The 27,615-nt window shown below is 37.9% G+C and overlaps 1 protein-coding gene across 6 annotated transcripts in view; it reads left to right on the forward strand.

Annotated features, from left to right (window-relative positions):
• Positions 1-18,469: 18,469 nt before the first annotated feature.
• The window catches only part of lnx1 (ligand of numb-protein X 1), a 41,785-nt gene continuing 32,639 nt past the window's right edge, over positions 18,470-27,615 (forward strand). For 2 of the 6 annotated variants that reach the window (XM_082147568.1, XM_082147569.1), the window contains exons 1-2: positions 18,470-18,726; positions 22,698-23,213. In XM_082147568.1, the coding sequence (XP_082003694.1) occupies positions 22,786-23,213 (428 nt within the window). In that variant the 5' untranslated portion in view covers positions 18,470-18,726; positions 22,698-22,785. Of the gene's footprint in view, positions 18,727-22,697; positions 23,214-24,710; positions 25,005-26,500; positions 27,477-27,615 lie in introns of those variants that run through there. The other 4 variants (XM_082147573.1, XM_082147572.1, XM_082147571.1 and 1 more) reach the window with 4 other exon arrangements.

The following is a 27,615-nucleotide window of genomic DNA, read 5'->3' on the forward strand; positions in this document are numbered from 1 at the left end:
TGCATTCTTTTCTGTTGTTTTCTCTTTCTCCTGCTGTCTGTTCTATTATGTGGTTACGCTTGGCAGCAGACTGAGCTATGATTGTCTCTGCGGGCTGTTGCTAGCGTTGCAAAAGCAGATATTAGCCAAGTGTAGAGCTGTTGGGAAAAATATCAACACACCTGAACAAGAAAGTAGAAAAAAGAATATTTTACATTGCTCCCTATTTAGTTTTTATTATTAGCAATAATAGTATTATTGCTCTGCTGCCTCTTGGACCAAAAAGAGATCATTAAAATTTCTCTCCTTGAAATGCATCTGTATTCACTACACATCAGTACAAGCAGGTTAATAAATGGAAATGGTGTGTTGTCATAATTATGTTTGGGAAGCGAAGCAAACTATTGCCTTTGAACATGCTTTTCCGGACACATTGGCTTATGTGTAAACAAATACACATAAATCCTATAATGTTAACTGAGTCATGACCGCAGACGTGAACGTTTGATGTGTTCAAAGAGGGTATCAGGTGTGTGTATGTGTGTCTGTGACTTCATAACTGTGTCTATGTGTACCAGTGTCTTTGCAAGGGGAGATTGAGACGTAATTATTGTAATTTTCCATCCAGTGATTAGTTTGTATATCAACACTTTTTTCTCAATTAAATTCCTCAAAGACTTGAAGCATTAGCATTTTGTGTTTATATATATATATATTTTTTTTTTAGTTTAGTAAAAATCTGTTATTTCAGAAATTGTGTCAAGTCAAGTCAAGTTTATTTGTATAGTGCTTTTCACAATACAGATTGTATCAAAGCAGCTTCACAGTATTAAATTAAAATAATACAACAAAGTTTCTTTCAAGAGGAATTATTGATTGATAAAATTAAATTAAATATCCCCAAAATATCCCCAACTGAGCAAGCCAAAGGCAACAGTGGCAAGGAACCGAAAAACTCCATCAAGTGACCTAACGGTGTCCTAAAACTCCATCAGGTGACCTAATGGAAAAACTATTCCAGAGTTTTGGAGCCAAATGTGAAAACGCTCTCCCTCCTTTGGTGGTTCTGGATATCCTAGGTATGACCAAAAGCCTTGAATTTAGTGATCTTAAAGAGCGCGATGGATTATAGGGCGATAGAAGATCCGTTAAATAGACTGGAGCTAAGCCGTTTAGGGCTTTATAAGTCAGTAGCAATACCTTGTAATTAATACGGAACTTTATAGGTAACCAATGCAGTGATGATAAAATCGGTGTTATATGATCATATTTTCTTGATCTCGTAAGAACTCTAGCGGTGGCATTTTGGACTAACTGTAGCTTGTTTATTGAGGATGCAGGACAACCAGCTAATAAAGCATTACAGTAATCCAGTCTCGAGGTCATGAATGCATGAACTAACTTTTCTGCATCAGAAACTGATAGCATATTACGTAGCTTAGCAATGTTTCTAAGGTGGAAAAAGGCTGTTTTTGTAACATATGAAATATGATTTTCAAAAGACAGGTTGCAATCGAGTATAACACCCAGGTCTTTTACTGTAGAGGATAAAGTAACAGGACATCCTATGATGTTAAAGTTGTATTGTGCGAGGTTTTGTGGGCAGTTTTTTGAACCGATAAGTATTAGCTCTGTCTTGTCTGGATTTAATAAAAGAAAATTATGCGTCATCCAATCTTTTATATCTTTAACACACTCTGTCAATTTGGAAAATTTAGCGTTTTCATCCGGCCGTGATATATTTGAGTGTCATCAGCATAACAATGGAAACTAATTCCATGTTTCCTTATAATATTTCCAAGTGGCATCATATATATTGAGAATAACAGAGGGCCTAACACAGATGCCTGCGGCACTCCATAGTTTACTGGAGTTATGATCGATTTTTCTCCATTTAAATAGACAAAATGGTAGCGGTCAGATAGATAAGATTTGAACCAGCTTAATGCTTGTCCTTGAACACCAGTATAATTTTGTAGTCGATCTAAGAGTAATGTGTGATCTATAGTATCGAACGCAGCACTAAGATCAAGTAAAACTAGTATTGAGATACAGCCTTGGTCAGAAGCTAAAAGTAAATCATTTGTGATTTTAACGAGCGCAGTTTCAGTGCTATGATGCGGTCTGAATCCAGACTGAAACTTTTCATAGATATCATTTTGTTGCAAGAAAGAGCCCAGTTGAGCGGACACCACTTTTTCTAATATTTTAGACATAAATGGAAGATTTGAAATGGGTCTATAATTTGCTAGATTATTATGATCTAATTGTGGTTTCTTAATGAGAGGTTTTATAACTGCCAGTTTAAATGTTCTTGGAACATGACCTAAAGATAAAGACGAGTTAATAATATTGAGGAGAGGCTCTTCCACTACAGGTAACACTTCTTTCAGTAGTTTAGTTGGTATAGGATCTAATAAACATGTTGTTGTTTTAGATGAAGTGATAAGTTTATTTAACTATTTTTGTTCTATAGTTGTAAAGCACTGTAATTGTTCTTGCGGGGTGATAATTGAAGCTGAATTATAAGGCGCAATTGAAGATTGAACGTTTACAATTGTGGTTCTGATGCTTTCTATTTTCTCAGTGAAGAAGTTCATGAAATCATTACTACTGAACTGTAACGGGATATTTTGTTCGGGTGACGTCTGTTTATTTGTTAGTCTAGCCACGGTATTAAATAAAAACCTTGGATTGTTTTGGTTGTTTTCTATTAGTTTGCGGAGGTGCTCAGCCCTGGCCGCTTTTAGGGCCTTTTTATAACGTGACATACTGTCTTTCCACGCTATTCTAAAGACCTCTAAATTAGTTTGTTTCCATTTACGCTCTAAAATACGGGTTTCTCTCTTTAAAACATGCGTAGTATTGTTGTACCATGGTGCTTTATTTTTCTCTCTGACCTTTTTTAATTTAATAGGTGCAACCACATCCAATGTTCTAGAGAGAATGGTGCTCATAGTGCTAGTTAGTTCTTCTAGTTCATCTGTTTGTTTGGGTTCAGGCAGCAGCTGAGACAGATTAGATAAGCAATTTGAGAAATTATCTATGGTGGATGGGAGGATTGTTCTGCCTGGTTGATAACGCGACGCCGCATGACATATTACAGCAGTACGTAATATGCAAGTTACCATGTAGTGATCAGTGACATCATCACTTTGTGGAATGATATCTATATCGGTTGGATCGGTTCCATGTGATATAATTAAATCGAGTGTATGATTAAGACGATGAGTTGGTCCGGTGACGTTTTGCTTGACCCCAAATGAATTTAATAAATTTGTAAACGCAGCTCCTAACGCATCATTTGGATTATCTACGTGTATGTTAAAAATCTCCAACAATTAATGCTTTATCGACATTGACTAATAGGTCTGAGAGAAAATCTGCAAACTCTTTTAGGAAATCAGCGTAAGGCCCTGGCGGTCTATATACGGTAGCCAAGGCTAGAGATAATAGGGATGTTTTTCTAACATCCAAGAGCGTAACATTTAGTACAAGTACTTCAAATGAAATAAACGTATAACCCGTTTTCTGAGTAACATTGAGAATATCTCTATAGATGGTTGCAACACCGCCGCCACGACCAATCAGACGGGGCTCATGCTTATAACAGTATCCAGGAGGAGTAGACTCATTAATACCGAAATAATCATTTGGTTTAAGCCAGGTTTCAGTAAGGCAAAGTACATCGAAGCTATTATCTGTGACTATTTCATTTACAATAACTGCCTTAGGTGTGAGTGATCTAATGTTTAGAAGACCTAGCTTTAGAAATAGTTTTTGTTTACTAATAGCAACATTTTCTGTTTTAATAACAATTAGATTTTTACTAGATCCTGCAGTAGATTTATTATTTGATCTCACTAAACGAGGAATAGACACGGTTTCTATGCAATGTTCTACACTAGTATTTATATCAGTTAAATTGGTGCAGCAGAGACTATGATTTGGACTTTTGGTTACTAGTCAAAGGGTATTTAACATTTTGGAGATGTTATCCGACAGAAGATCCGCTCCGAATCTGCTTGGGTGTAAGCCATCAGCACGGAAAAGCCTAGGACGCTCCCAAAACAGATTCCAATTATTTACAAAGAGCAGTTTCTGCTCATTGCACCATGACATTAACCATTAATTTAGCGCAAATAATCTGCTGAACTTTTCATGCCCTTGTCGGTACGTGGGAAGCGGTCCTGACACAATGATCGTTGTTTCAGGCGATGTGCTGCGTACCGTATCGATCAGATTCCTGAAGTGTGTAAATAAATACAAACAATTGTAATAGTGCGCAGCTTTCGAATTTAAAATCAAACGCGACAGTTTTTCAATTTGAATGATATGTTTAATGTAAATCAGCTGTATGATTTTTTTTTTGTGTGTGTGTGTGTGTGTGTGTGTGTGTGTGTGGGGGGGGGGACATGATTTATGGATCAGCCACAGAAATATCAACAATTTCCTTTTGATTGTGTCTCAAGTTGCAGTTTTAGCAAGTAAACAACTGACAGCAGTAATCTTTGTCTCGTTGCAGTAATCTTTGTCTCGTCACATTGACAGAAAATGATAAAATGAACATGTTCTCATCATCATTGCACCAGCTGCTCTCTCTTTCTCTCTTTCTCTTCCATCCCCGTCTGAATTCTAAGACAGACTAAAAGTCCCCGCGAGAGACAGAGAAGAAAAGGTGTCCTGAATATTTATGAATATCGATATTCTGTAAACTCTGAACGCATACTCTGAATTCTGTTGAAGCCTTACATTTAGGATGGTTGAGTGTGTGGGGTGTGTGTGAGCTGGATTTTGAATTTTTTATTGTATGCATGTGTGCAACTTGTCATTTTAGAGTCTAATAAGAGTTTTTATTTTATATGTGTGTATAAGTGTGGCACTTCTGTGGTTTGGTGATTAAAATGCTGTATTCAATAGGAAGCTTGCATCCAGACATTATTTTATTTTATAGATGGAGCTGAAATAGTCACACGTATTGGAGACCAAATACTTTAGGCCATGGAATATATAATGGAACATATTGGGTAACCCTTTTTATATGTTAACTTTGGTAAATGTAATAGGTTTCATGAAATAACAATGAACAGTACTTTTACAGTGTTTATTAATCTAGATTAATGTTCAGTTCTGCATACTGTACCAATATTTTATTTCTGTTTTTATAAATTAACATTATTTATCATGAACAAACAAGAACCAACACTGAACAATACTATATTCATAAGCGAACATAAAAATAGATTAATAAATGCGTTAAAAAATTGCGGTTCATTGTTATGATACCTAATGCATTAACTAATGTTAATGAATTAAATCTTGTAAAGTGTTACCATTAAAAGCCTTCACTTTTTTCTATAAACTTAACACACTGACCTGAAGTTCTGTCATGACAACTCTCGGAGTGATTGGCATGGTAATGGTAATGGATATGGCAATGTTAATGTATTTAGTCTTGGCAGAATAGATTTGCTACGCTGCTGCAGAGCAAGTACAGAGACTTGCTACTGCCAATACATTCACATGCTGCAGTGAGTATGTAAGACATGCTTTACATGTAAAATACATGAAATAGTCACCGTAGCAGATCTACAGCAACACTACCAGTTTTGTTTGAATGTTGAGCTGCAGCTCATTGGCCTGCACCATCTAGAGTTTCATGCCAGAACTTGGTATTTACCATGTGCAATATGTGCAGTTTTGTAATATTAATATTGTTATGTAGCTATAAAATAACAAGGAATAGGATTTTAGAACTTTAAACGAATAGTTTAAAAAAATCATAATCATCCTAATCATTATTTACTCACCCTCATGTCATTGCAAACCTGCATGACTTTCCTTCTTCTGTAGAACATAAAAAAAGAAGATATTTTGAGAAATGTTCCATGTAATGGAAGTCAATGATAACCAAAACTGACTGTTTACCAACAATCTTCAAAGTATTTTCCACAGAAAAATAAAGAAAGTCATACAGGTTTGGAACAACATGAGAGTGAGAAAATGACGACAGAACTATCCCATGAAATCTTGTGGGAGAATCATTGTGAAATAGACGAGTGGAGCTATTTATCTTGCTAAATAAATAAAATAAATCCCCCAAGTGATTTACAGCAGTGTTATGTGTAATTAGACTTAACACATTATTTACTATCATATTTTTTTTTTCTTGAAAATGGTTTAAGAGCTTTGTGTGACTGTGTTGCGTGAAAATATTTCAGTCAGTAAGAATAAACACTTACAAACCCAACAGGCAATGTGTTTCTTTAGATCTGTCAATTGCTTCAAGCACAAGCCGTCGCTTTTATTGGTGATGAGTATTTTCAGCATCTCAAATGAGCACATTTTACTATTATGACATATGCAGAGAGCCTCTGGGCCATTCGGCTGAGTGGGTTAGTTATTACACAGAGTTCTGACGGACTGATAAGGCTGACAGGGTGTATCTGTTTTTGAGAAGATAGAGCGGATAACGAGACTGCCCTCGCGGATGGCCACCTGTTCTGAGCCCAACACCATCAGAGACCCAAACAGACCATTGCTTTCCTGGGAAAGTGAGTGTGTGATAGACAGAACTGCAAATCGGGAGTGCTTCCCTGTCAGGAACTTCAGCCGGAGGGAAAGTGAACCAAAGGCCTGTTGGCTCCTAGGGTGCAATGTTCACCATAAGGCTGAATGTCTTTGATGAGGTTGTTCTATATTTGTGTGTTCCATGTTGCTGGAGGCCGAACCCGTTTTACTCTGCTGGTGCATATAGACAGTATTAGTGATCACACATTTAATATGCCTGTGTGTGCATGCATTCTACTTTGTATCTATATTAGTGTGTGGTGTTTGTGCTTTATTGAATATTTAAAATATTTAGCGAGTAGAAATTATGTTTATAAATCAAGCCATTTTTGTTTATTTAAACACAAAGCATATTTGCATAACCTATTCATAGGTGAAGGCTTTGGCATTTCATGGCATCACAAGCATCACGTTCATCTTGAAAGCCCATCTTTATCTAGTCACGTTTGCTTTCCATTTCCCACTTTTGCTTTATTCCCTCACTCTCTATAGTTCTGTAAAACCATCTCTCCTTCTTTACACTCTCCATCTCCAGTCTCTTTCTTGATTTGTGTCTTTATTCATGCTGTCATAGTCAGAATTATGTATGTGTCACATAAGTATTTGGCTATAGTTCGGACTGGGGATAGCTGGATTGGGGTCCCGCTGAGGTCCCAACCAAAAAAAGAGAAAAAGCCAGAAAGCCATTGATTAGTTCGTGCTCCTCTCTCCCATTTAGTTAAACTCATAAAAAATCTCAACCTTTACTCTCTCTCTCTCTCTTCTGCTAATGAGTTATTGAATGTATCATCATTAGGTCTTCAGTTCTTCTGAAATAAGAAAATTGATTATTTTCTCTCGTTGTTTCTTCTGCTCTCGTCTCTTTAGCTGACTTGTTTACAGTCTCTCTCACTGTCTTTTTCTCTCACTTTCTTTTTGGCACCACAACACCTAAGAGACACTCGGTGTCACACTGTGACCAGACTCTACTAGCAACAAAAATATCTAAGTAGTGTGAAACACAAGAGTTTAAAGCAGACTCATTCCTCATTTACAGAAACACCCTCCAGGTCCTGCTCCAGTGGTTCCTTTTGGATTCATCTCAGTGTTTCCCTGCTGTGTGGTGGAATGAAGCAATGCAATGTGTTCCTCTCTGATAAAATAACTAATAATAAGGGCAAATTCACTAAATGGCATCTCAGAATATAAACCTATTCTTATTAATTCATCACCTGCGATCCGGGTGCTTTATATAATAATAATAATAAATCATAATTGATATCCTTTAACGGGGTCCTATTATGCCCTTTTACAAAGTCTTGATTTTGGTTTTGGGGTGTACTTCATGCGTGATTGTTCAAAAAACACATTATTTTTCACCTATCTCCCTTATCTGGCTCGAACGCGCCCTGTAGTTCCTGTTTCGATGTTCGGGAAATGTCACGCCCCTTACCATAACCGCGAGTTGAGCACACAGATAAACGTGTTTGAAAACAATTTTAACCACTCTTAAGTTTGTAAGCTTTAGGAAGGTCAAACAAATGAGTTTTGGAAACTGGGTGGAAAAAACAGTGTCTCTGACATAGCCACAACACTTCTAGAGAACTTCTCTAATGCAGCTCAATCAGGCCTTGTCCCTTTTTTCGCGTATTCCATGAGTGGAGATTATTTAAATGGGTACCATTATTTATTCACAAAGCCCGGAAAAAACGTGTTGTAGTTCAAACAAGTCGTTTGTTGTAGTTCCTGGAAAGTGGATTCTGTTAAATAAAATATCTCCCTTTGGAGTGGACTTTGAGCTTTGTAACCTTGCAGATATTTTTTATGCTCAAACAGCAACATTACAGACTAACTAAAGTTGAAAAAGTGAAAAAGCGTAATAGGACCCTTTTAAAGGTGTGTATTAGAAATAAATGTTTGTATGTTTTTGTGTTACTTTATTGTTACTTTATTGTTACTTTAAAATGAAACAAAAAGCATCAAAATTAGGCCTATATATTGTCATATGTATTACAGACTCCACATGATTAATTGTAAATATTTTTTATAAAAATCCTGCTTCAATATGTTCTGATCGGCTTGGTTTTCTCACAGTGGATCAGGGTTGTGACTCATTTGCATGAAGTTGAACTCGGCTCAAGTTGCTGTGTTATTGATGTCACTCTAAATTGACTGGCTCTCATTGAAAATTAATGACTTTGGTCTGTTTGTCACTGCAAGTTGCTGTATGTGTAAATGACTCTTTATTGCGTGTCTCGTCACCTCAAAATGATAACTTTAATTAAAAATGACTTCCGGTTGCTCTGTCGCTGCATAAAAAGAGAGAGAGGTCTTAGAATACAGTATATAAAATATGCTCATGCTTGGATTTACACAAAAAAATGCACCAGGTCAGTTCGTGTGTGTGTGTGTGCGTGTGTGCGTGTTGCCTTCAGTTTGAGTGATTGAAGCCCACACACCATTACTCTAAGAGGTGAGAGCAAAGAGCCGTGAACCTCCGGTCTGACTCATATGTCACTTCTCATTAAACCTCGAGACACACACACTCCCAAATACAGAGAGCAGTGGATTTAGCACATTAGTACTGCAGGAAAGCCATCATTTTATAGTTCTGTTCAAAGGCATGTATGTGAAAACACGGATCAATGGGTCAAGGGCAAAATGACAGCATTGAAGAAGAGAAAGATATCTTTTCCTTTCAAAAAGAGGCAGCAAGAGCCAGAGAAAGAGAGAATATCTCCCCACATGTCACATGTTAAATAATTACTTCAGTGAAGAGTGTCTGGAATAAATGCACTTAAATATATCTTCAACTTACCATCAGCAGTCCACAGTGCTTTCAGACTCATTGTCCCATTTGCCAAAAAAAAGTAAAGTTCATTATGTTTGAATATGAGTGTGTGTTTTAAATCTGTATTATTTTGTATGCAAGTATATATTTAGTCCATTTTTGCCATTAGGAGTATTACAAACTCTCCACCATTATTGTGAGAGGGCATGATTAATATCATTATATATGGCTGCCTAGAACAGCAAGAGACACTATAAAAAGCATGGATACATTTTTCACAGACTAATAGAATAATTAAAGCTTCTTCACAGTTTTAATAACTCTGCGCATGCTGACTGGATGCTTGGGAGTGTGGGTGAGAGGGATATGTGAAAGAGCACGTCTGCATACATGTGAGCCTGAAGCTTTTGATGCCAGCTGAGGGATGTCAGCTCTGTGATGCTGGGAGGGGGACTGGAAGAGTTCCCTGCCCTGATTACATCAGTTTTCACCTCCGCACACCAGCAAATATGTGAGAAAATCACTTCCCCACATGTGTAAGGGGGTTTCTGCGAATGAAAGAGATGCAAAGAGGGAAATAAATGGCTGTTTCCACCGACAAGGTGCAATCATGCATGTTTCCATCACAGAAAATGTAGTTCAGAAATTAAAATATTGACTGCATTGTGTCCTAAAATCTACAGGTGTCAACAGGAACCACTAACATGGAACCTTCCATTTGGTGATGTTCACAACGTAATTTTGGGAGGAGTGAACCCATTTAATCTTTCAATTAACCATCAGAACATATAAGCAGCCGCTCACCTTGCTCTGGCATCAGCTGTTTTGGCATCCCTCCACCTCTCCAACTACACCAACATAATTTAGGCATCTTGCATACTCATCATCCAAGCATTAGTCCCACTTGGGGGTATATCTAAGCTCGAGTTGAAGCTGCTTCCTCGAGCCCCTCCGCTGCGGACAGCAAGCCACGCTTAACCTTATTAGCTTAAATATTATATGGGCAAAGGAGCTCATGAAACTAAAGTTATTTTATTTAAATATAATCATATGTGTGAATGCATCATGTGTAACTAATTGCTATGAATTTTGTTAATTATATCTTCTGATCATTACCTCAAACTTGTGATGCTGAATACAAATGCTAAATCAAATCATAATAGCTTCTTAAAAATGGTAAGATCATTGTGTGGCATGTTTATTTGTATTCAAGTTTTGTAATAAGGTAGACGGTTACGTCATTTAACGGTTCTCAGGTCAGCAAGCTGGTTCTGATTGAGGTTCACAAACCAGCACCATTTTGGTGGAAAAGTGGTAAAAGAGAGAAATATTGATTTGATGAGTTCCCATTAGCACCTGTTCCATTCCCTTAAGGTGCCTCTGGTACACCCTGGGCATTCTAAGCTGTAATAGTTGCTCGGCTGTGGTGATGGACTGCTGGGTTACTGAACGAATTACTTTGCACCTTCTGATGGATTGTGGTGTGCTGTGTTCCCTCTGGGCTTTCATAAATAGCTCTGACTCTCTTATCCCTTCCCTCTGATATCTGGACTTTTAATATGACTGGAAGCTGATTGGTGAGAAGCGGCTGTGGTTTGTGATTGGCTGTGCTTAAGGCATGAAAGGTGACATGATGCTCATTATTTATCTGTATTTATTACATTTATTTAAAAAATATATATTATTAACACATACAAATATGCAATACATACAATGACTTGAATGCCTCTTGTATAATGAACATGTTGTTAATTTCTAAATTTAAATAAATTTTGATATTTTTGTCGTTCATCTTAGGTTCTTAGTTAAAGCCTAGGGACAAGTGCTGCTAATTATATATATAGAGCATCTGTTGCTCAGTCCTGTGCAATAATGTTTTATGTTCCGTATTGTTCCTGTTAAATAAACACTAAATTAATAAACAAATAAAGTTATGTTACGTTGTGATATCGTAATGAACAAAAAAAGGTGTCATTATAAGAATAAAATTCTTGAAAAATTACCTTAAGTAATGTGGAAGAATTCCTTACCATAATTTTTCTTAGAAATACATAATTTTTTTCACTCCTCATTATTATTTGAATAGTGTTTGACCTTCTTATTGCAGGCAAGGTTAGTTTAAGCTGTAAAATATCATATCATGTGGCGTAATTCCGGAAAATATCATATTTCACACACACACACACGCACACACACACACACACACACACACACACACACACACACACACACACACACACACACACACACACACACACACACACACACACACACACACACACACACACAATATATATATATGTATATATGAAGAGTTCAGATGCAAAAGCCTCTAAATGCCATTTGAAATTTTCTTATAGAATGATCATTTTTATCAAGCTCGTATACTTAAAATCAATAATTTCACTTAAATGGCAATGAAGATGATCTATTAATTATCATTTAAGTGAAATTTCTGAACTTAAATATACAAGCTTGATAAAAATGATCATTCTATAAGAAAATTTCAAATGGCATTTAGAGGCTTTTGCATCTGAACTCTTCATATATATATATATATATATATATATATATAATTATTATTTAAATTATGTACATTTTCTATTTAAATTTAAAATGAAAATAGAGTTAAAAACATTTTCGAAAATAATTATTATGTTTTCTTTATAATGGTTTTGATTTGCTTTATCTTGGATAGCCTTATTTAACCCAGGTACAGTTGTTTAAGTGGTTGTGCTCATTTGGAGACTTCCCAGGACATTGACAAAGATCACGGCAGCCTGTTAACTCAGGACACGCTGAGTTAACAGGCTTATTATGTTTAAATGATTCAAGCTAGACACATTTGCCAAATCAAGCAAAGCATAACTTATACTCTCAGTCAGAGCAGAGAGGTTCCCATATGTCCACTGAATCTCGTCAGAAGTACTGTCACAAACATACACACAAATTCATATTTTTGGGCTAAATGATTGGCTTGTCTCATCACCATGTACAGTCTGTTCGCTGACCTTCTTCTTAAACTCTTCCTCTTGCATATTCATATGCACAGTGACATTAGCATTTCAGCTATGAAATATGTATGCTGTATGAAGCAGAGAGCGCAATGGCTGCCCTTTCACATCCAGAGTCACTGGGGAAGGAGGCGAGGGAGTGTTTCTTGAAAAGTTTGGAAACTTTTTGTAAGGCTTTTGTGTCAGAATCTTGTGGGAAAGCCAAGTAGTTCCAGACTTCGTAATAGAAAAAGTGGGGGAGAAAGGAGGGTGGGCAGCTAAGGGCAGACTGCACTGTCTCTACGCCAGCTAACACTTTAGAAAGCTATTTAACTTCCAAACTCACACTGGGATTTGTGAACTGGATTAGACTGAAACTGAACTAGATATACCCTGCACCCAGACTGATTTAGAGTTTGATATGAATCAGATTTGGAGCCTAGCCTCTGTCAGACCCATTCAGACTGATTAGTGGATACTTACTTTTTATCTCTCTCTCCTACACATCCTTTTTTTTTTTTTTCAGTGCCTCTGTCTAATTAATTAAGTAATTACTATATAAATAGTTTAATATAAATAGTTAGTTAGTTTACCTTTTTAATCCTTTATTTTTTTATATCCTTTAGTTTTTGCATATGTGAATAAATTAATAAATATGGGGGTGGGGGGAGCATTGTGTCATTTACCCCATTACAGTTTTTTTCCGATTGCTATAACGACAGTGAGCACAACTGGAGCTACATGTGCAAAACTCTAACTACAGTCTGCACTACCAACAGTCACCTGAGTGAAACAGTTCACATCACCTGCAAACCTCACTCCAAGCAACACAACTCTTAACACATGGCTCAAAACAGGCTCAGTGCAGCCAAACACTATACACAACCCTCACTGAGATAACACACACTGTCACTCAGAACACACTGAGAGGAAAAACACTAGCATCAAACACCAATACAGAAAATACAAACTTTTCATCTTTACAGTTTGAACAATTTCAGTGACTTCATATTTTCTTCAAAGAAAAGAGTGACATTCTTTCACATGATTTATAACATTTTTTAGAACATAACAATTCTTAAATGTAAATGAAAATTAGCAGTTTGCTTCAACAGTCTGTAGTAATTTACGGAATTACAGTAATGAGAAAAAAAAGGTAGAAACTAAAAGTACATACTGTAATTCAAACAAATAATTGAGAGGCTAATCCTGCCTCTCTCATAGCATCAGGCCACAGGTTTTCATCAACATCACATCTAATGTTCTCTCTTGCCATGCACCTGGAGAAGAACCTTCTGGAGTGCCTTATCCATTCCTGGCAGTCCTCTGGACTCGTGTCCTCACATCCGGCACGCATCCGCCCTCTCCCTGCCACCCTTCTCCCTCCACCAACCCGTCTTCCTTGTTCCATTTCCAAAGTTAGTCTTTCTGAGCACTACCTATATATATATATATATATATATATATATATATATATATATATATATATATATATATATATATATATATATATATATATATATATATATATATAATGTATGTGTGTGTTCACTAACAAGTCTAAAACAAGACCCCTGCTTAGCCTTTCAGCTGAAATTGCACTCAGCGGTGTTTGAAAGGCACAAGGCTGAAATCTATTCTGTTTTGAATGTGTGGTTCACAGTTTTGACAGCAGTTTGAACAAAGTGCTGTAAATCCACAGTGTTGTGCAGGTTGTGGTTAAAGTCATGGGTTAAGTGAGTAGAGTTTTGAAAACTGTGTTCAAGCAATGAAAAACGAACTAGAGTTTGGTCCACATGAACTGCTGCTGTGCAGACTGTAGTTAGAGTTTTGCACATGTGACTCCAGTTGTGCCCACTGTCGTTTAGCAATCGAAAAAAAACTGTAATAGAATCAGACTAGTAACAGTCTGAGGCCCTGAGACAAATAAGGATATAGGGTTGAAGAGAATGGAGAAATTAAGTTTAAAGAATGAGTGAGAAAAATGTGAGATATAATGCAAGAGATAAACAAGTGGACGTAAATTAAAGAGTATATGCAAACTACTTTCTGTAAGACTGCAGAAGATATAGAATGAGTAGAAGAGTAAAACAGAAAAGAAAGGTGCCTCGTGCTAAGTTATCTGTGTGTGTGTGTGTGTGTGTGTGTGTGTGTGTGTGTGTGTGTGTGTGTGTGTGTGTGTGTGTGTGTGTGTGTGTCACCTCTCATTCTCTGCAGGGGGGTCAGTGAGAGGATGATGAGGGTGACAAAAGGTCACCACACTGCATCATGGGGAGGTGTGTGTGTTTGTGTGTGTGTTGTATTAAAGCATAAAGTCACCTTGAGTGTGTGTGTGTGTGTGTGTGTGTGTGTGTGTGTGTGTGTGTGTGTGTGTGCGTGCGTGCGTGCGTGCGTGCGTGCGTGCGTGCGTGTGTGTGTGTGTGTGTGTGTGTGTGTGTGTGTGTGTGTGTGCGTGTGTGTGTGTGTTGTACTGTAATAGTTTAGCTGCATGAGCTTTTTCATCATTATAATATAATGATACACATACACAGAAAAGTATGCAAATGCACAGCTGGTGTCAATAACAACGCTCTGAGAGTTACTGGATGATCTGATTCTCAGAAGTCTTATCCAACTGGTTTAGTTGATTTGGAGAAAGTGGATATTAAGTTGACCACTAAAACACAATCTGCAGTGATTTAGCCATAAAAGCGGATTTTATTGTACACGCAAACACGCTTATACATTTTTAATGGGATAAAACAGCATACCAAATGAAGTTGGCCTGGATGTGCTGTCAAGTCTGTGTTTGCGTGCGTGTGCGTGATCTGGCATGGTTTATGAGGACACAAATAATGACATGAGTATTATAACCTTCCTGTGTCCTCGTAAACCAAATGGCTTCAAAAACATAAACAGTGTATTATTATCATTCAAAAAAACTGCAAGTTTTCTGTGATGGGTAGGTTTAGGGGGGATTGAATATACAGTTTGTATAGTATGAAAACCATAAAGCCTATATGGAGAGTCCCCGTAAATCACATATGGCAGTTTGTTTGTGTGTGCGTGTGTGTGCGCACGTGTGTGTGTGTGGCCTGGTAAACCCCACATTATGGGGACAAAATCAAATGTCTTTTTTCAAAAGGACATTTTCTGGTTCCAATGAGGAAAACAGCTTATAAATCACACTATGTTTTTTGAAAATGTAAAAATGCTGAAAGTTTTCTGTGATGGGTAGGTTTAGGGGTAGGCTTAGTGTAAGATGATAGAATATAAAGTTTGTACTGTATAAAAATCATTAAATCTATGGAAAGTCCCCATAAAACAAGAAAACAGCCTTTTTTTTTAGAGAAATTAAAACATTAATACAGGATGAAAGACATTTATAATGTTAAAAAAGATTTCCATTTCAAATAAAGGCTGTTCTTTTGAACTTTCTATTAATCAAAGAATCCTGAAAAAAAAATGCATCATGGATCCCACTAAAATATTAAACAGTAAAACTATTTACAAATTTGATCAATAATAATAAGAACTGTCTCCTCGGCATATCAGAATGCTTTCATGTGACACTGAACACTGGAGTAATGATGCTGAGAATTCAGCGTTGACATCACAGGAATAAATTACATATATATCAAATAGAAAATATTTAAATTGCAGTAATATTTAACAATATTACTGTATTATTTGATCAAATAAATGCAGCCTTGGTGAGCAAAAGAGCATGGTATTAGGTGCCTTATCTGAAAAAAATAGAGTACATAAAAGCAGCATTATATAATCCAGAATTAAATTTCAGAATAAATGGATTAAAGTACTCCATTGATTTCACATTAATCAAAGCAGACAGCTCTGTAAACATCTGGTCAGTTATAGGCTCCTGTACAGCTGTCAGAGCTGATTGATTGCCTGCTTTGTTCTAATATCTCTTACACTCCACTGTTGCTCTTATCATCACAATAAGCTATCTTTTCATTATTTCAGTGCATTTTGTGAATGTGGAAAAAAAAACACAATCTTTGCCATCCCTTCAGTCTTCCTCTGTTTTCTCTGGTTACATTCAAGGCCTGGGTCAGGAGTCTGGAATTTGGGATTTGGTTTAGGATTTGGTTTCACCTGATTTTATGCTAAAGCAGTAGTGTAGCCAGAAGTCTCAAACCAAGACACGCCATGAAAGAAAATGCCTTCTAGTGTCATATTTTAGTGCAATATTTACAATTTGTGTCAAACTTCCAACAAACAAATACGCTATAAAGCGAAACACTTACAGTAATTACAGAATTTGAACTTGTGATCTCTCTCTCACATGATTTAAAGACCAGTAACTGTCTAAATATTTACAACATGACACAAACATAAATGTCTCATTTAAACATGCATGTGCATGTAGTTCAAAAACACCCTCTGGTTCTTTCTGATTCATTTCAGCTACGGGTATGGATATACAGTAAGCCTATTTGGAGGAATCAGACCTCCTTTTCATGTTTAATAAATTTGGCAATGACATGTCATACAGAACTTCTTTCACGCTGGTCATTTCACCCACCAGGTACAAACAAAAAATGTATTTGCTGATGAATCTGACATTGAAAATGGAGTTAACTCTGAATTTTGAGAAGTAGTTGAAAATAGATTGAAAATATTTGAAAATAGATAAATGAAAATAAAAGGGAATTATGTGTATTAGTTTATTTAGTGACCAGTTATGCCCAGAGAGTTCACCACTGCTCTACTGTAATAATTTATATTTTCAGAAAATTTAAATTCTGTATATTTACTGTTAGACCTGCTGATATTCAATGTGAAAACTGGGGCCCAGGTGCAGATCTGAACATGCAGTGCATTCCACCTCAATTGACTTCATTCCCCAAAAAAAAAAAAAAAAAACCCTGCCAATTGATGATTTTGATGTGGAATAACATGTGAAACTGGCAAGTGCAACATTTTTAACATTTTTATTTAATTTCCGGAATATGGTAGCTACCAGCAACAGTGTTTACATCTGTTATTCATGTTAAATTTTGACCAAAAAACTATAGAGGTAAAATATTAGTTTGACCTCGGCTCTTAAATATTTGATTATGCCAATGTTACTCACTGTTTTGGGTTGAAAGACAATAGTTTTTACTATAATAATATAAAAAATTTACAATTGTAGTATTTCTTGAATTTTATCCCATTTTTCCCTTTCTAAAAACTGGACTACACTCACTTCCAACTCCATTTGACTTATTAGGAACAACAACAAAAATGAAAGTCCCAGTAATTAGGTGATTTCCTTGTGTATTGTGTGTCTGTATGATTTGTATGAATACATATTTGTATTATGTGCTTATCTGTCATGTTATCTTAGCATGTTATGGTAAAAAATTTGTTTCCTATAACTCTCAGATTTAGTTGGTTTTTAGGATGTGTTGTTTATTATTTCAAAAACTAACTTTTTCATCAAAACTTTCGGCAGCTGAAGAAAAATACTGGAAAAAATCTCACAATAGAATTGTGAATTGATCATGCTCATGTTTCTCAGGAAGAGAGGATGAGCGGTTAAAGCTGCCCTCAGCCTGCATACAGCCTGTTAATCACCCAAGCTCATACACACACGCATTATGACACACTCTTTCCTGAGAAATTAAAATAACAGCAAGCATAGACAATCTATAGGCAGTTTTGTCCAGGTAACCCCCATCCACACACACATCCTAACCAAATCATCACATCTAAAGAAAAAAACCAGCAGTTCTTCTCTGCCTGGTGTCGTTGGATGGGTGTGTGCCACTGGATAGTGAAAAACAGCTTTATTGAAGTGTTAAGGGTTCCTAAAGCACTTTGTTCAGGTTTATGTACAGGGATTTCTCAGGGGCATGTCACAGCTTGCCACACGCTGCCAGTGCATTCGGTTTTGTGTGGGTCCATTTACCTTTTTTGTATGTTGTAATAGATTGTATTTCTTATCCATTTTTTTTGGTAATGTTTAGTGTACACATAATCTAATGTATTTATTTATACATTATAGTTATACAGTTATACTGTGTGTGTGCATGTGTTTGCATATTTGTGTGTGTGTTTGTGTGTGTGTAAACCAGTTCCCAGCCCCACCGGAGCAGGTTGGGGCAGTTCTCTTGTTTACCTGCCTACTGTTTTAACTCTGCCTCTTCTCTCTCACTTCCTGTATCAGGTGTGTGCATGTGTGCGTCATTAGTTGGCGTCCCGGAGCATGATAGGATGGCCGGGGGGCCCTGGACTGAAATAATCTCTTGAAGACCACCAGGACAACTAGCAGAGCATACCAGAGCCCACCTAATACCAGACATCAGGCAGATTTTTAACTTGTGGCCACTGGGACAAAGTCCTTTTATTTTCTCTTTTACTTTCTCTCATTCACTCTCCCCTTCTCATTTTCCCTCTGCCGGAGCGGTTGGATTACCTGTTCAGGTAAGCTTGAGAACTAGTATGTATTTACTCAGGCACATTTTGCTCGTAACTTTCACCTGATACTGATTTTTGTTTGATAAGCTTGTACTTGTTGACTCAGCACAGCTGTGGAGAAACTTTCTTTGTGTAGAAACCAACATGAATCTTTTGAAGTCATAATGCCTGTGAAAATGTGTGCACATGGAGGTATGAGCATGGTGCAGGTGTTGATGTTCATATATTTGTAGTGTAAACACTGTTAACTCAGATTGATCATCATCATCATCATTATTCTCTGGTTAGAGCTAGTTTGTATCAGCAGTTTAGACCACCAGCTGTTTAGCAGGGAAAACCAACAGCATGTCACCTGTCAGTATGGGTGCTGCTTGTGTGTGTGTGTGTGTGTGTGTGTGTGTGTGTGTGTGTGTGTGTGTGTGTGTGTGTGTGTGTGTGTGTGTGTGTGTGTGTGTGTGTGTGTGTGTGTGTGTGTGTGTGTGTGTGTGTGTGTGTGTGTGTGTGTGTGTGTGTGTGTGTGCGTGCGGTGCATGCGTGCGTGTGTGTGTTAAGCTGAAAATGGGAAATTGTGGTCTCACTATATTGAATTTGATGGTAGGTGTGATATGACATGATATGTATATAAATGATAGTAATCTCCTAGATGGAAGAAATGTATCCATAATTGTAATTGAAAAATAAGAGTTTTGTGATTCAATAAGAAATATAGGCCTAAAATTGTTTATTATAACAATAAAATACTTATTTTTAAACCCCATTGTATATAACATGATAAATAACATCAGTGAAAAAAATATATAGGGTAACTGAGAAAAGAGCCTAAAGGAACAGAATGAAAGCGTGTTGGAAGAGAGGGGTGTTGAAGAGGAAGAGGGGTTGGTACAGAAATCCAAAGGGTGGGGGTGAACTATACATTTACATATGAACACTTATGTAACTCTCCCCAAGCTACACTGGAAGACTCTTTGGTGTGAATTCTAATGATCCTCTCCGACATACCAGAAACATAGCCTCATTTCTCCTCATTTTTCCCTTAATGTCTTTTATATATATATATATATATATATATATATATATATATATATATATATATATATATATATATATATATATATATATATATATATAATTTTCTTAACGCACTCACTTACTTTTTTTGTGTGTGTGGCTGTGCTCATTTATATCCATAATTTCCACTGAATAGTTATTATATTTGCATTAATCATTGTATGGTTTTATTCCATTATTCATTAGCTATATGATTCAACAGTTGAATGTTTAATCAAAGGGGAGCCTCAAGGCTCCTTGTTAGGGCCTATTACATAACCATTCAACCCTGTTACCAAATAGATTTTATAAACAATATATTATATTTTATAAATTAATTTAAAATAAAATACATCACCAACTCTCTTATTTTTAATTCCATTTCTAAATTAATCAATTTAAAATATTTTTTGTTATAAATTGTATACATTTTCTATAGATATAATTCTTGATATTCATTTAATATTTATTGCTAAAACATAAACACACCAATCTGCATTTATATGTTCTATAACTCTTCATTCGGGTTCAGGCTGTAATGAGAGCATTCAGGGATTCAGGTATGCGGTGGAATTTTCTGCTCAAACATGTCTGAACAAAGTGTGGTGAAGTCAAAGACAGATCCACAGCAGGCCTGAGAGTGAGAGATCCACCCTGCTGCCTCTTTTCTCAGAGTGCTGCCTTTGTAAAGCATGTTTATTCATTCTATTATGTCAGAAACACAGGTGGAATCACAGAGCTGAGATTTTATTAGGAAAAAATGCCATATGGAAGCATTTTCACAACAGTGGTCTCAGACTTTTAGGTCCCACTTTATATTTTTTTGTTCCTGCGTTTGCTTTAATTCCTTCAGTGGTGCATTACTGTGCACTTTGCGTGATGGGAAAGTATGTGTTTGTCTGTGCTGAATGATATAAAAATGCTGACACAGAACACACAAAACAATTTTTAACTGGAGCTTTTAAAGAAATGGCTGATTAGGCACAGCATTACACCATGATCAAACATTCTGTGTATCTGTGTGTATTCTTCCATGAAACCATTTATTGAAGGAAATTTTCAGCATTTTCAGTCATTAAACACTGATCCCACTGGATTTAAGATTTAAAAAAAATGCTGTGTATGTGTGTGTAACTTGTGTATGCTTGATTGTGCAGTTGAATGTCATTAACACTCTCTACACTTACCATTGCTTTCCCCTGGATCAAAGGTCACTTGAGAAACAATGTTACTTCCCTAGAGAAAATATGAGAGAAAGAGACAGAGTTGAAGAAAGGAGAGTGAAATGAAACAAGCAACTATTAAGTCTTGTCATTCTGTTTGTTTAGGACAATGGATTTTTTAATAGAAGTGCCTTTGAATGCAGGAAGACAAAAGAAAATGGAAAATTGAATAAGAGCCGCAGGGTAAAAGTTATTTTGTGTGTGTGTGTGTGTGTGTGTGTGTGTGTGTGTGTGTGTGTGTGTGTGTGTGTGTGTGTGTGTGTGTGTGTGTGTGTGTGTGTGTGTGTGTGTGTGTGTGTGTGTGTGTGTGTGTGTGTGTGTGTGTGTGTGTGTGTTTAATACAATGCAGTAGCATACTCAAGCCATATCGTCACTCTGAAGGATCATTAAAGAGATGATGATTTACGGAGAACACAGGGTTGCTAGGTAAAACTGTGTCCTTGGGCACACTCATTTATGGGTGGGAGTGTGTGCGTGTCCTTATATAGTTCTGGTTAAGCTCAGATCAGATTACAAGGTGGTAGACAATAAAGCTATTCTCATGCATTCACCTGCAGTTCATTGTCGTTCAAGGGTTTCCTCTTCAAATCAGCAGTGGGTGACTTCACAAAATCAGACAAGCCATATTGAAACACACAGAAAGATGGAGTGTACACTAAATGTATTCAGAGGAGAGATTGTACTCGGTGAGACACCCCAAACAAAACTTTATGGCTGTAATAATATCACACTCCCATTGTAACCGAACAAACTATCCTGTGTGAATTGGTTGTGTGTGCTACAGGTGTAATGACGCACTCAGTCTTAAGCAAGGACTTCCTGACCACAGGACTTCTTTTACAAGATAAAGTTTAAAATTGAATTCCTCACCAGCATGTTGTTCCAAACCAGAATGCTGTTATTTTCCCTGTGGAAAATGTATTCATTTAGCATAAAATGAGAGTTTATAGAGAGAAACGGCTGTAAACGATATCTTTATACAATAAAACACCATAAAGATATCATAACAGTAGTCCACTTTCATGTTTCATAGAAAAACAAAATGAAGTTACATGGTTAGAATGACATGAAGGTGAGATAATAATACAAAATAGTCACTTGAGGGTGAACTATCCCTTTAAAATAAAAGCTAATTTTGTTTGTGAACTACATGTGTCACATACAAACACACACACACACACACAAACAATTCATTACTAAATGACAGGCTCACACGAACCCAGGCATTATTGCCCTACTGAGGTTGTTATGGACACAATTCTAGTTCAGAAACAGCTGCTAAACGTCAATACTTAAGGTTCTGGAAACATCCAGAATAATGCTAGCAAAATGGCAGTTCTCTGTGTGACCATGCTAAAAACTTCCACTGTATAACTTTCAATTATATCTTTCTCTTCTTCTCCAACTGGGTTTGTTAAGAATCTCAGGTGCAATATTGATATTTCTGTTGCCAGTGGAATATTAAATGAGATTTGGATCAGTTTGATATTCATCCTTCTGCCAACTCAGGGAATTAAAAATAGAGTAAGAGCGATGAGGAACAGACAGAAAGTAAAAAATCATTTCTGCTGGCCTCTTTTTGCTAAACTGCGTCTTTGGGTGTGTGCGACCTGCCTTTCCAGCAAACACAGCCAACAAGATTATCATGTGGACACACCTATTTGCCATAAATGACAGTTCCTTTCTTTTTTTAATGTGATCCTACAGGTGGATGGCTCAAAACGCAACCTGACGCAACAAAACTACGACGAATCTGTAACGCTTCAACCTTTTACACCATACCTACCATTACGCAATGAGTGATCAGGAAGAGGCGGGTGCTGTGGCGATGCCTGTTTGCGGTGCAACAGGAGTCAGTCCCACCTCCCCTCCTCCTAACCTATGCCATGTCTGTGGACAACGCCACCTACAAGAGGAGAACCACGAATATACCTACAAAGAGGAGGTGGACGATGACCTCATGTGCCACATCTGCCTTCAGCCTTTGATCCGGCCCCTGGACACCCCGTGTGGGCACACCTACTGCCAAGAGTGTTTGACAAACTTCCTACTGGAAAGCGACTTCTGCCCGGTGGATCGCACTCCGCTGATGCTGCAGACCTGCCGAAAGTCCAGCCTGCTGGTGCACAAGCTGCTGGATAAACTGATGGTGTCCTGTCCCTTTACCGAACACTGCAATGAAGTGCTGTCGCGAGGAGAAATGGAGGGACACATCAGGAGCCGGTGAGAAAATCACCCTCAGAGCTAGTAGTGGTCTTAACAAGATTTGAGCTTCTTAATAAAATTTAGGATGGTGGTACACAGGTTTGGAAGATGCACAATGCAATTTAGCCAAGTAGGACATGGACCCGCATCTTTTGTTGGTCCTGGAGCAATATTGCTTTCAAACAACTATCACCCTAATACTACCAGGGTCGTAGCAACCATTATAACTGTTTTCGAGAAAAGTTGTATTTTACCTGGTAGCAGTATGAAAAAAAGAAACTGTAGCCAGCAGAAGTCAAACTGTTGCATTGATGCAAACAGTGAGCAGCCATCTTACTATGGAAAACACCTTTTACTTTTCAGCAAATCAATTAGGGCCAGTTTCCAGATCTTTCTACATTCCTGAAACCCTGCCTTAAAGGTGCGGTCACAATTATCATTGCCGGGAAAAATTTCACAGGTTATAGAAAGCGGGTCTAGATGATACAAAATGCCATCAATGAAATATGGGAATAATGACGTTGAAATGAAGATCCAAAGCTATTTTTCCAGCAAGCAAACAAACCAACCCTAAATAACCACTTTCCAAATAGCCTCTTTTTATTGATCATTTTACAATTGTCCATTGTGGATCTTCTGTTTTGCTTTCTTGGTAAGTTACGAGTCTGCCTGCAGATTTGAGTAGGGAAAATTATTAGCCACTGGAAGTTTATATGGCAAAATTCTTCATCACACGATTCCTGTTGAAATGATATCGCCCGTGAAATTTCGCCAAGCACCTGTAAGTGTGACCGCATCTTAATGCTTGAAATCATGATAAAAAATAGTGGTGAGGGTGATAAATATGATGTTCAAACCCCTATCCCCATCTCTAAGCCTAAGCCAAAACTAAACCCTATTGGTTAAAAAAATATTGTTCATTTTCAAGGACTATATATTGATCCAGACATTCAGTCTTGAGATTTTTTCAGTAAGGACTCATTTTTAGATGGCTTTATTTAAAGGTAACTTGAAGGTTTGGAAAAGCACAGTTCAAGGTATTGAACTGTATAAGAAAGTTGAATTGCTGAAAGTGACTGATGTATTGAATTCAGTTCATCTTCTCATTGGCATTCATAAGCAGCTCTTTATTCATTGTCATTCATAAAAGCCTCTTGTCAGTGATTCGCCTCAATAGAAGACATGTGTCGAGCACATCTCCGTCTGTGTGTATGCATTTGTTTGTTTATTTGGTTAGAGGATTATTTTGTTCTCCGCTCCTCAGAGGTAGCAACCCCAAAGTGACCTCTGTTTAACCGACTAAGATATCTTCCACCTCAGTGCCTTTGGGGACGTTATGCTAACTAATGCTTTTTATTGGATCTCTCCCTCAGTCTTACCATTTTTAGGATGGTGGAGTCTCTGTCGTTCCTGTGGACTGTTTCTGAATCATTAGTGCTCCACAAGCCTGAGGGCTCAAATGAAATTAATTGCATTTTGTTACTGTTGTTAATGGAAAGTTTCCCTCTCATTTAAAATTCCACTTACGGAAACACAATCAACTTGCCCTTTTCTCCAGTCAACCGAAAAACCCACACTTGCTTCTTTCCATACTATTCCTCTTCTCCCCTCCCACATCTCACTCTTTTTATACTGGGCTCTTGGGCTGTCAGTTCATCTTACTTTGTCTTTCTCTTCTTCTCCCTTCTTTCTCAAATGTGGTCTGGAAGTCTTAGTTGGTCCAGGACTGTAAAGTTGGACATCGTTCAAAATGGGACGGGACTTCAGAGGAACAAGCCCTTGTAAGGACCAGCCAAAGACTCTCTCCATGTAAGAATGGGCTTCCATTTATTCGTAACTACTACTAGAGAGAGAGAGAGAGAGAGAGAGAGAGAGAGAGAGAGAGAGAGAGAGAGAGAGAGAGAGAGAGAGAAATTCTTTATATGGTTCCTCTTGAATCCATGCATGTAAGCTCAATAGCATTTTTTCAGTATTAGCTGCCTCTGATTTTTTTTTGTTTCCCGGAATTTTGTGGTCATGTGATGTTAAATTGTAAGCCTTCCTTCACACTGGTGACTCATTACAGTGTGGTGAGCAGACATGTTGTATTGAGTCAGCCTTGGTTGACGCTTTGATGTTTTTTAGATTGCTTTGCCTGTTATTTGCATGTGCTTTGGGCTCAAAGATAGGTTTGTGTATATTGTACTGTATGGTGGTCTATGTTCATGTTTGCAGTCAAGATGCACTTTGTCTGTCAGTGTGTGTAAAGTGTGTGCTTGGGTCTGCATGTATTTGGTCTGGGGAGAGAGGAGGGTATGTAGTGCCTCAGGCTGTCCTTGGGCTCACATACAGTATTGATAATAGCACATGCTATACTGTCACCAAATCATACAGTTATTGAAAGCGCTGTAAAGTTTGGGGATCTATAAAGCCATAACTAGTTTTGTCTGATTGCGTGACCTTGTGAGTTTTTGTTTGCTTGGAGAATGATTGAAGGATATTCAAACTATAAATGGAGTGGGGTTGCTTATCTGTCTGTCTGTCTGTCTGTCTGTCTGTCTGTCTGTCTGTCTGTCTGTCTGTCTATCTATCTATCTATCTATCTATCTATCTATCTATCTATCTATCTATCTATCTATCTATCTATCTATCTATCTATCTATCTATCTATCTATCTATCTATCTATCGTTGGTCTGTGTCAGCTTCTTTTGTGTTTGCAGTCAAGCAGGTCTAGATGCACTTTGTCAGTGCACGTAAGCATGTGCTTGAGTCTGCATGTATTTGGCGGTGGACAGACTTTCCTAGAATCCTGGATCAGATCTGGGGAGAGAGGGGGGGATGTAGCGCCTCAGGCTGTCCTTGGGCACATGCAGTATTGATGAAAGCCCATGCTATACTGTCACCAAATCATACGTTTACTGAAAGTGCTGTAAAGTTTGGAGATCTATAAGGCCATAACCATTTTTGTCTGATTATGTGACCTTGTGAGTTATTGTTTGGAGAATGATTGAAGAATAGTCAAGCTATAAATGGAGTGTGGTTGCTCATCTGTCTGTCTGTCTGTCTGTCTGTATAGATATATGTCTGACTCTCTAGCTATCGGTCGCTCTTTCTATATACCTCTTTATACACACACACACACACACACACACACACACACACACACACACACACACACACACACACATATATATATATATATATATATAGTTATATATATATATATAGATGTCTATCCATCTCTTTCTATCTATTCATCCATTGATCTATCAGTCCATTCATTCGTCCGTCCGTCCGTCCGTCCGTCCGTCCATCCATCCATCCATACATACATACATACATCCATACATCCACCCATCCATGTCTATTCCCTGCAAATGCGTACATATAAACACACACCCCTTCATGGCCGAATGAACCCATGCTCTGTGGAAGGGGTGGTCTTTGCCACATGCTCTACCCTTGAGGCATACAGACAATGATAGATGGACCACCCAAGCTTGCATCTCCCCTCTCTTTGGTGTCAGATGGTTCGCCCCAGCTCTCTCTCTCTCTGTAGAGCATGCTGCAGTATAAGTCAGACGCTGTGTTGCCACACTCACACATACTCGCTCTCTCTCTCTCTCTCACATTCACAGCAGCATGTGGGCTCGTGAGTGTAAATCCTCTTACACTTGGACGAAACCCAGGACAGATTAAACCGCAACGCAACCATCGCACCCGACCGGTGTGCCAGCAAACGCCGCTCTCTGCCTCCTCTTCTCCTTCTACCTCACCCTTCTGTTTTCTTCTCTGCCTCGGCTCACATGCACCTGCGCCCGCTCCAGACACCGCTCCTGCCTCCTTTTCTTCTCGAGTCTTTCTTCATCCTGCACTCTCTGCTCTCCTCCGCTGGCAGCGCTCCCAGTCTTTACCTCTCCCTCTACTGCTGCTGATCTCTCTACTGCTGAGATGACCAGGCTAAAAGCCTGAGGGAGGCAAGGGAAAACAGAAAAGTGGAAAGGCAAAGAAACAGGAAGAAAAGGAAAAGGAAGAATAGCTTTTTTTACCTGAGAGAAAGGCGGGTGGGGGGGTCAGAACTGTAGTAGAGGTGGAGGAGGAAGGGGCAGGGAGGAAGACGGATAGGGAAGACTGCATTCAGTCCAGAGAAAGACAAAGATAGCAAAAGAAAGAGAGACTCAAGACAGAGGACCCTGGACTGAGAGGGTCATGAAGGCTCTCCTGCTGTTGGTTCTGCCCTGGCTCAGTCCAGCAAACTACACTGACAATGTGGGCAACCTGCACATCCTCTACTCAGAACTGTGAGTAACACACACATCGGCTTGTGGCAATGTCCTGTGTGTGTGTCTGGTGTGTTGCGCCCATATGTACCATCTCATCTTCTAGTCTTATACAGGACAGTCGCACTGTACCCCATCCCATCAGCACTGCAATGTGTGC

Source organism: Leuciscus leuciscus (assembly GCF_965113295.1).
Source record: "Leuciscus leuciscus genome assembly, chromosome: 19".
NCBI lineage: Eukaryota > Metazoa > Chordata > Actinopteri > Cypriniformes > Leuciscidae > Leuciscus > Leuciscus leuciscus.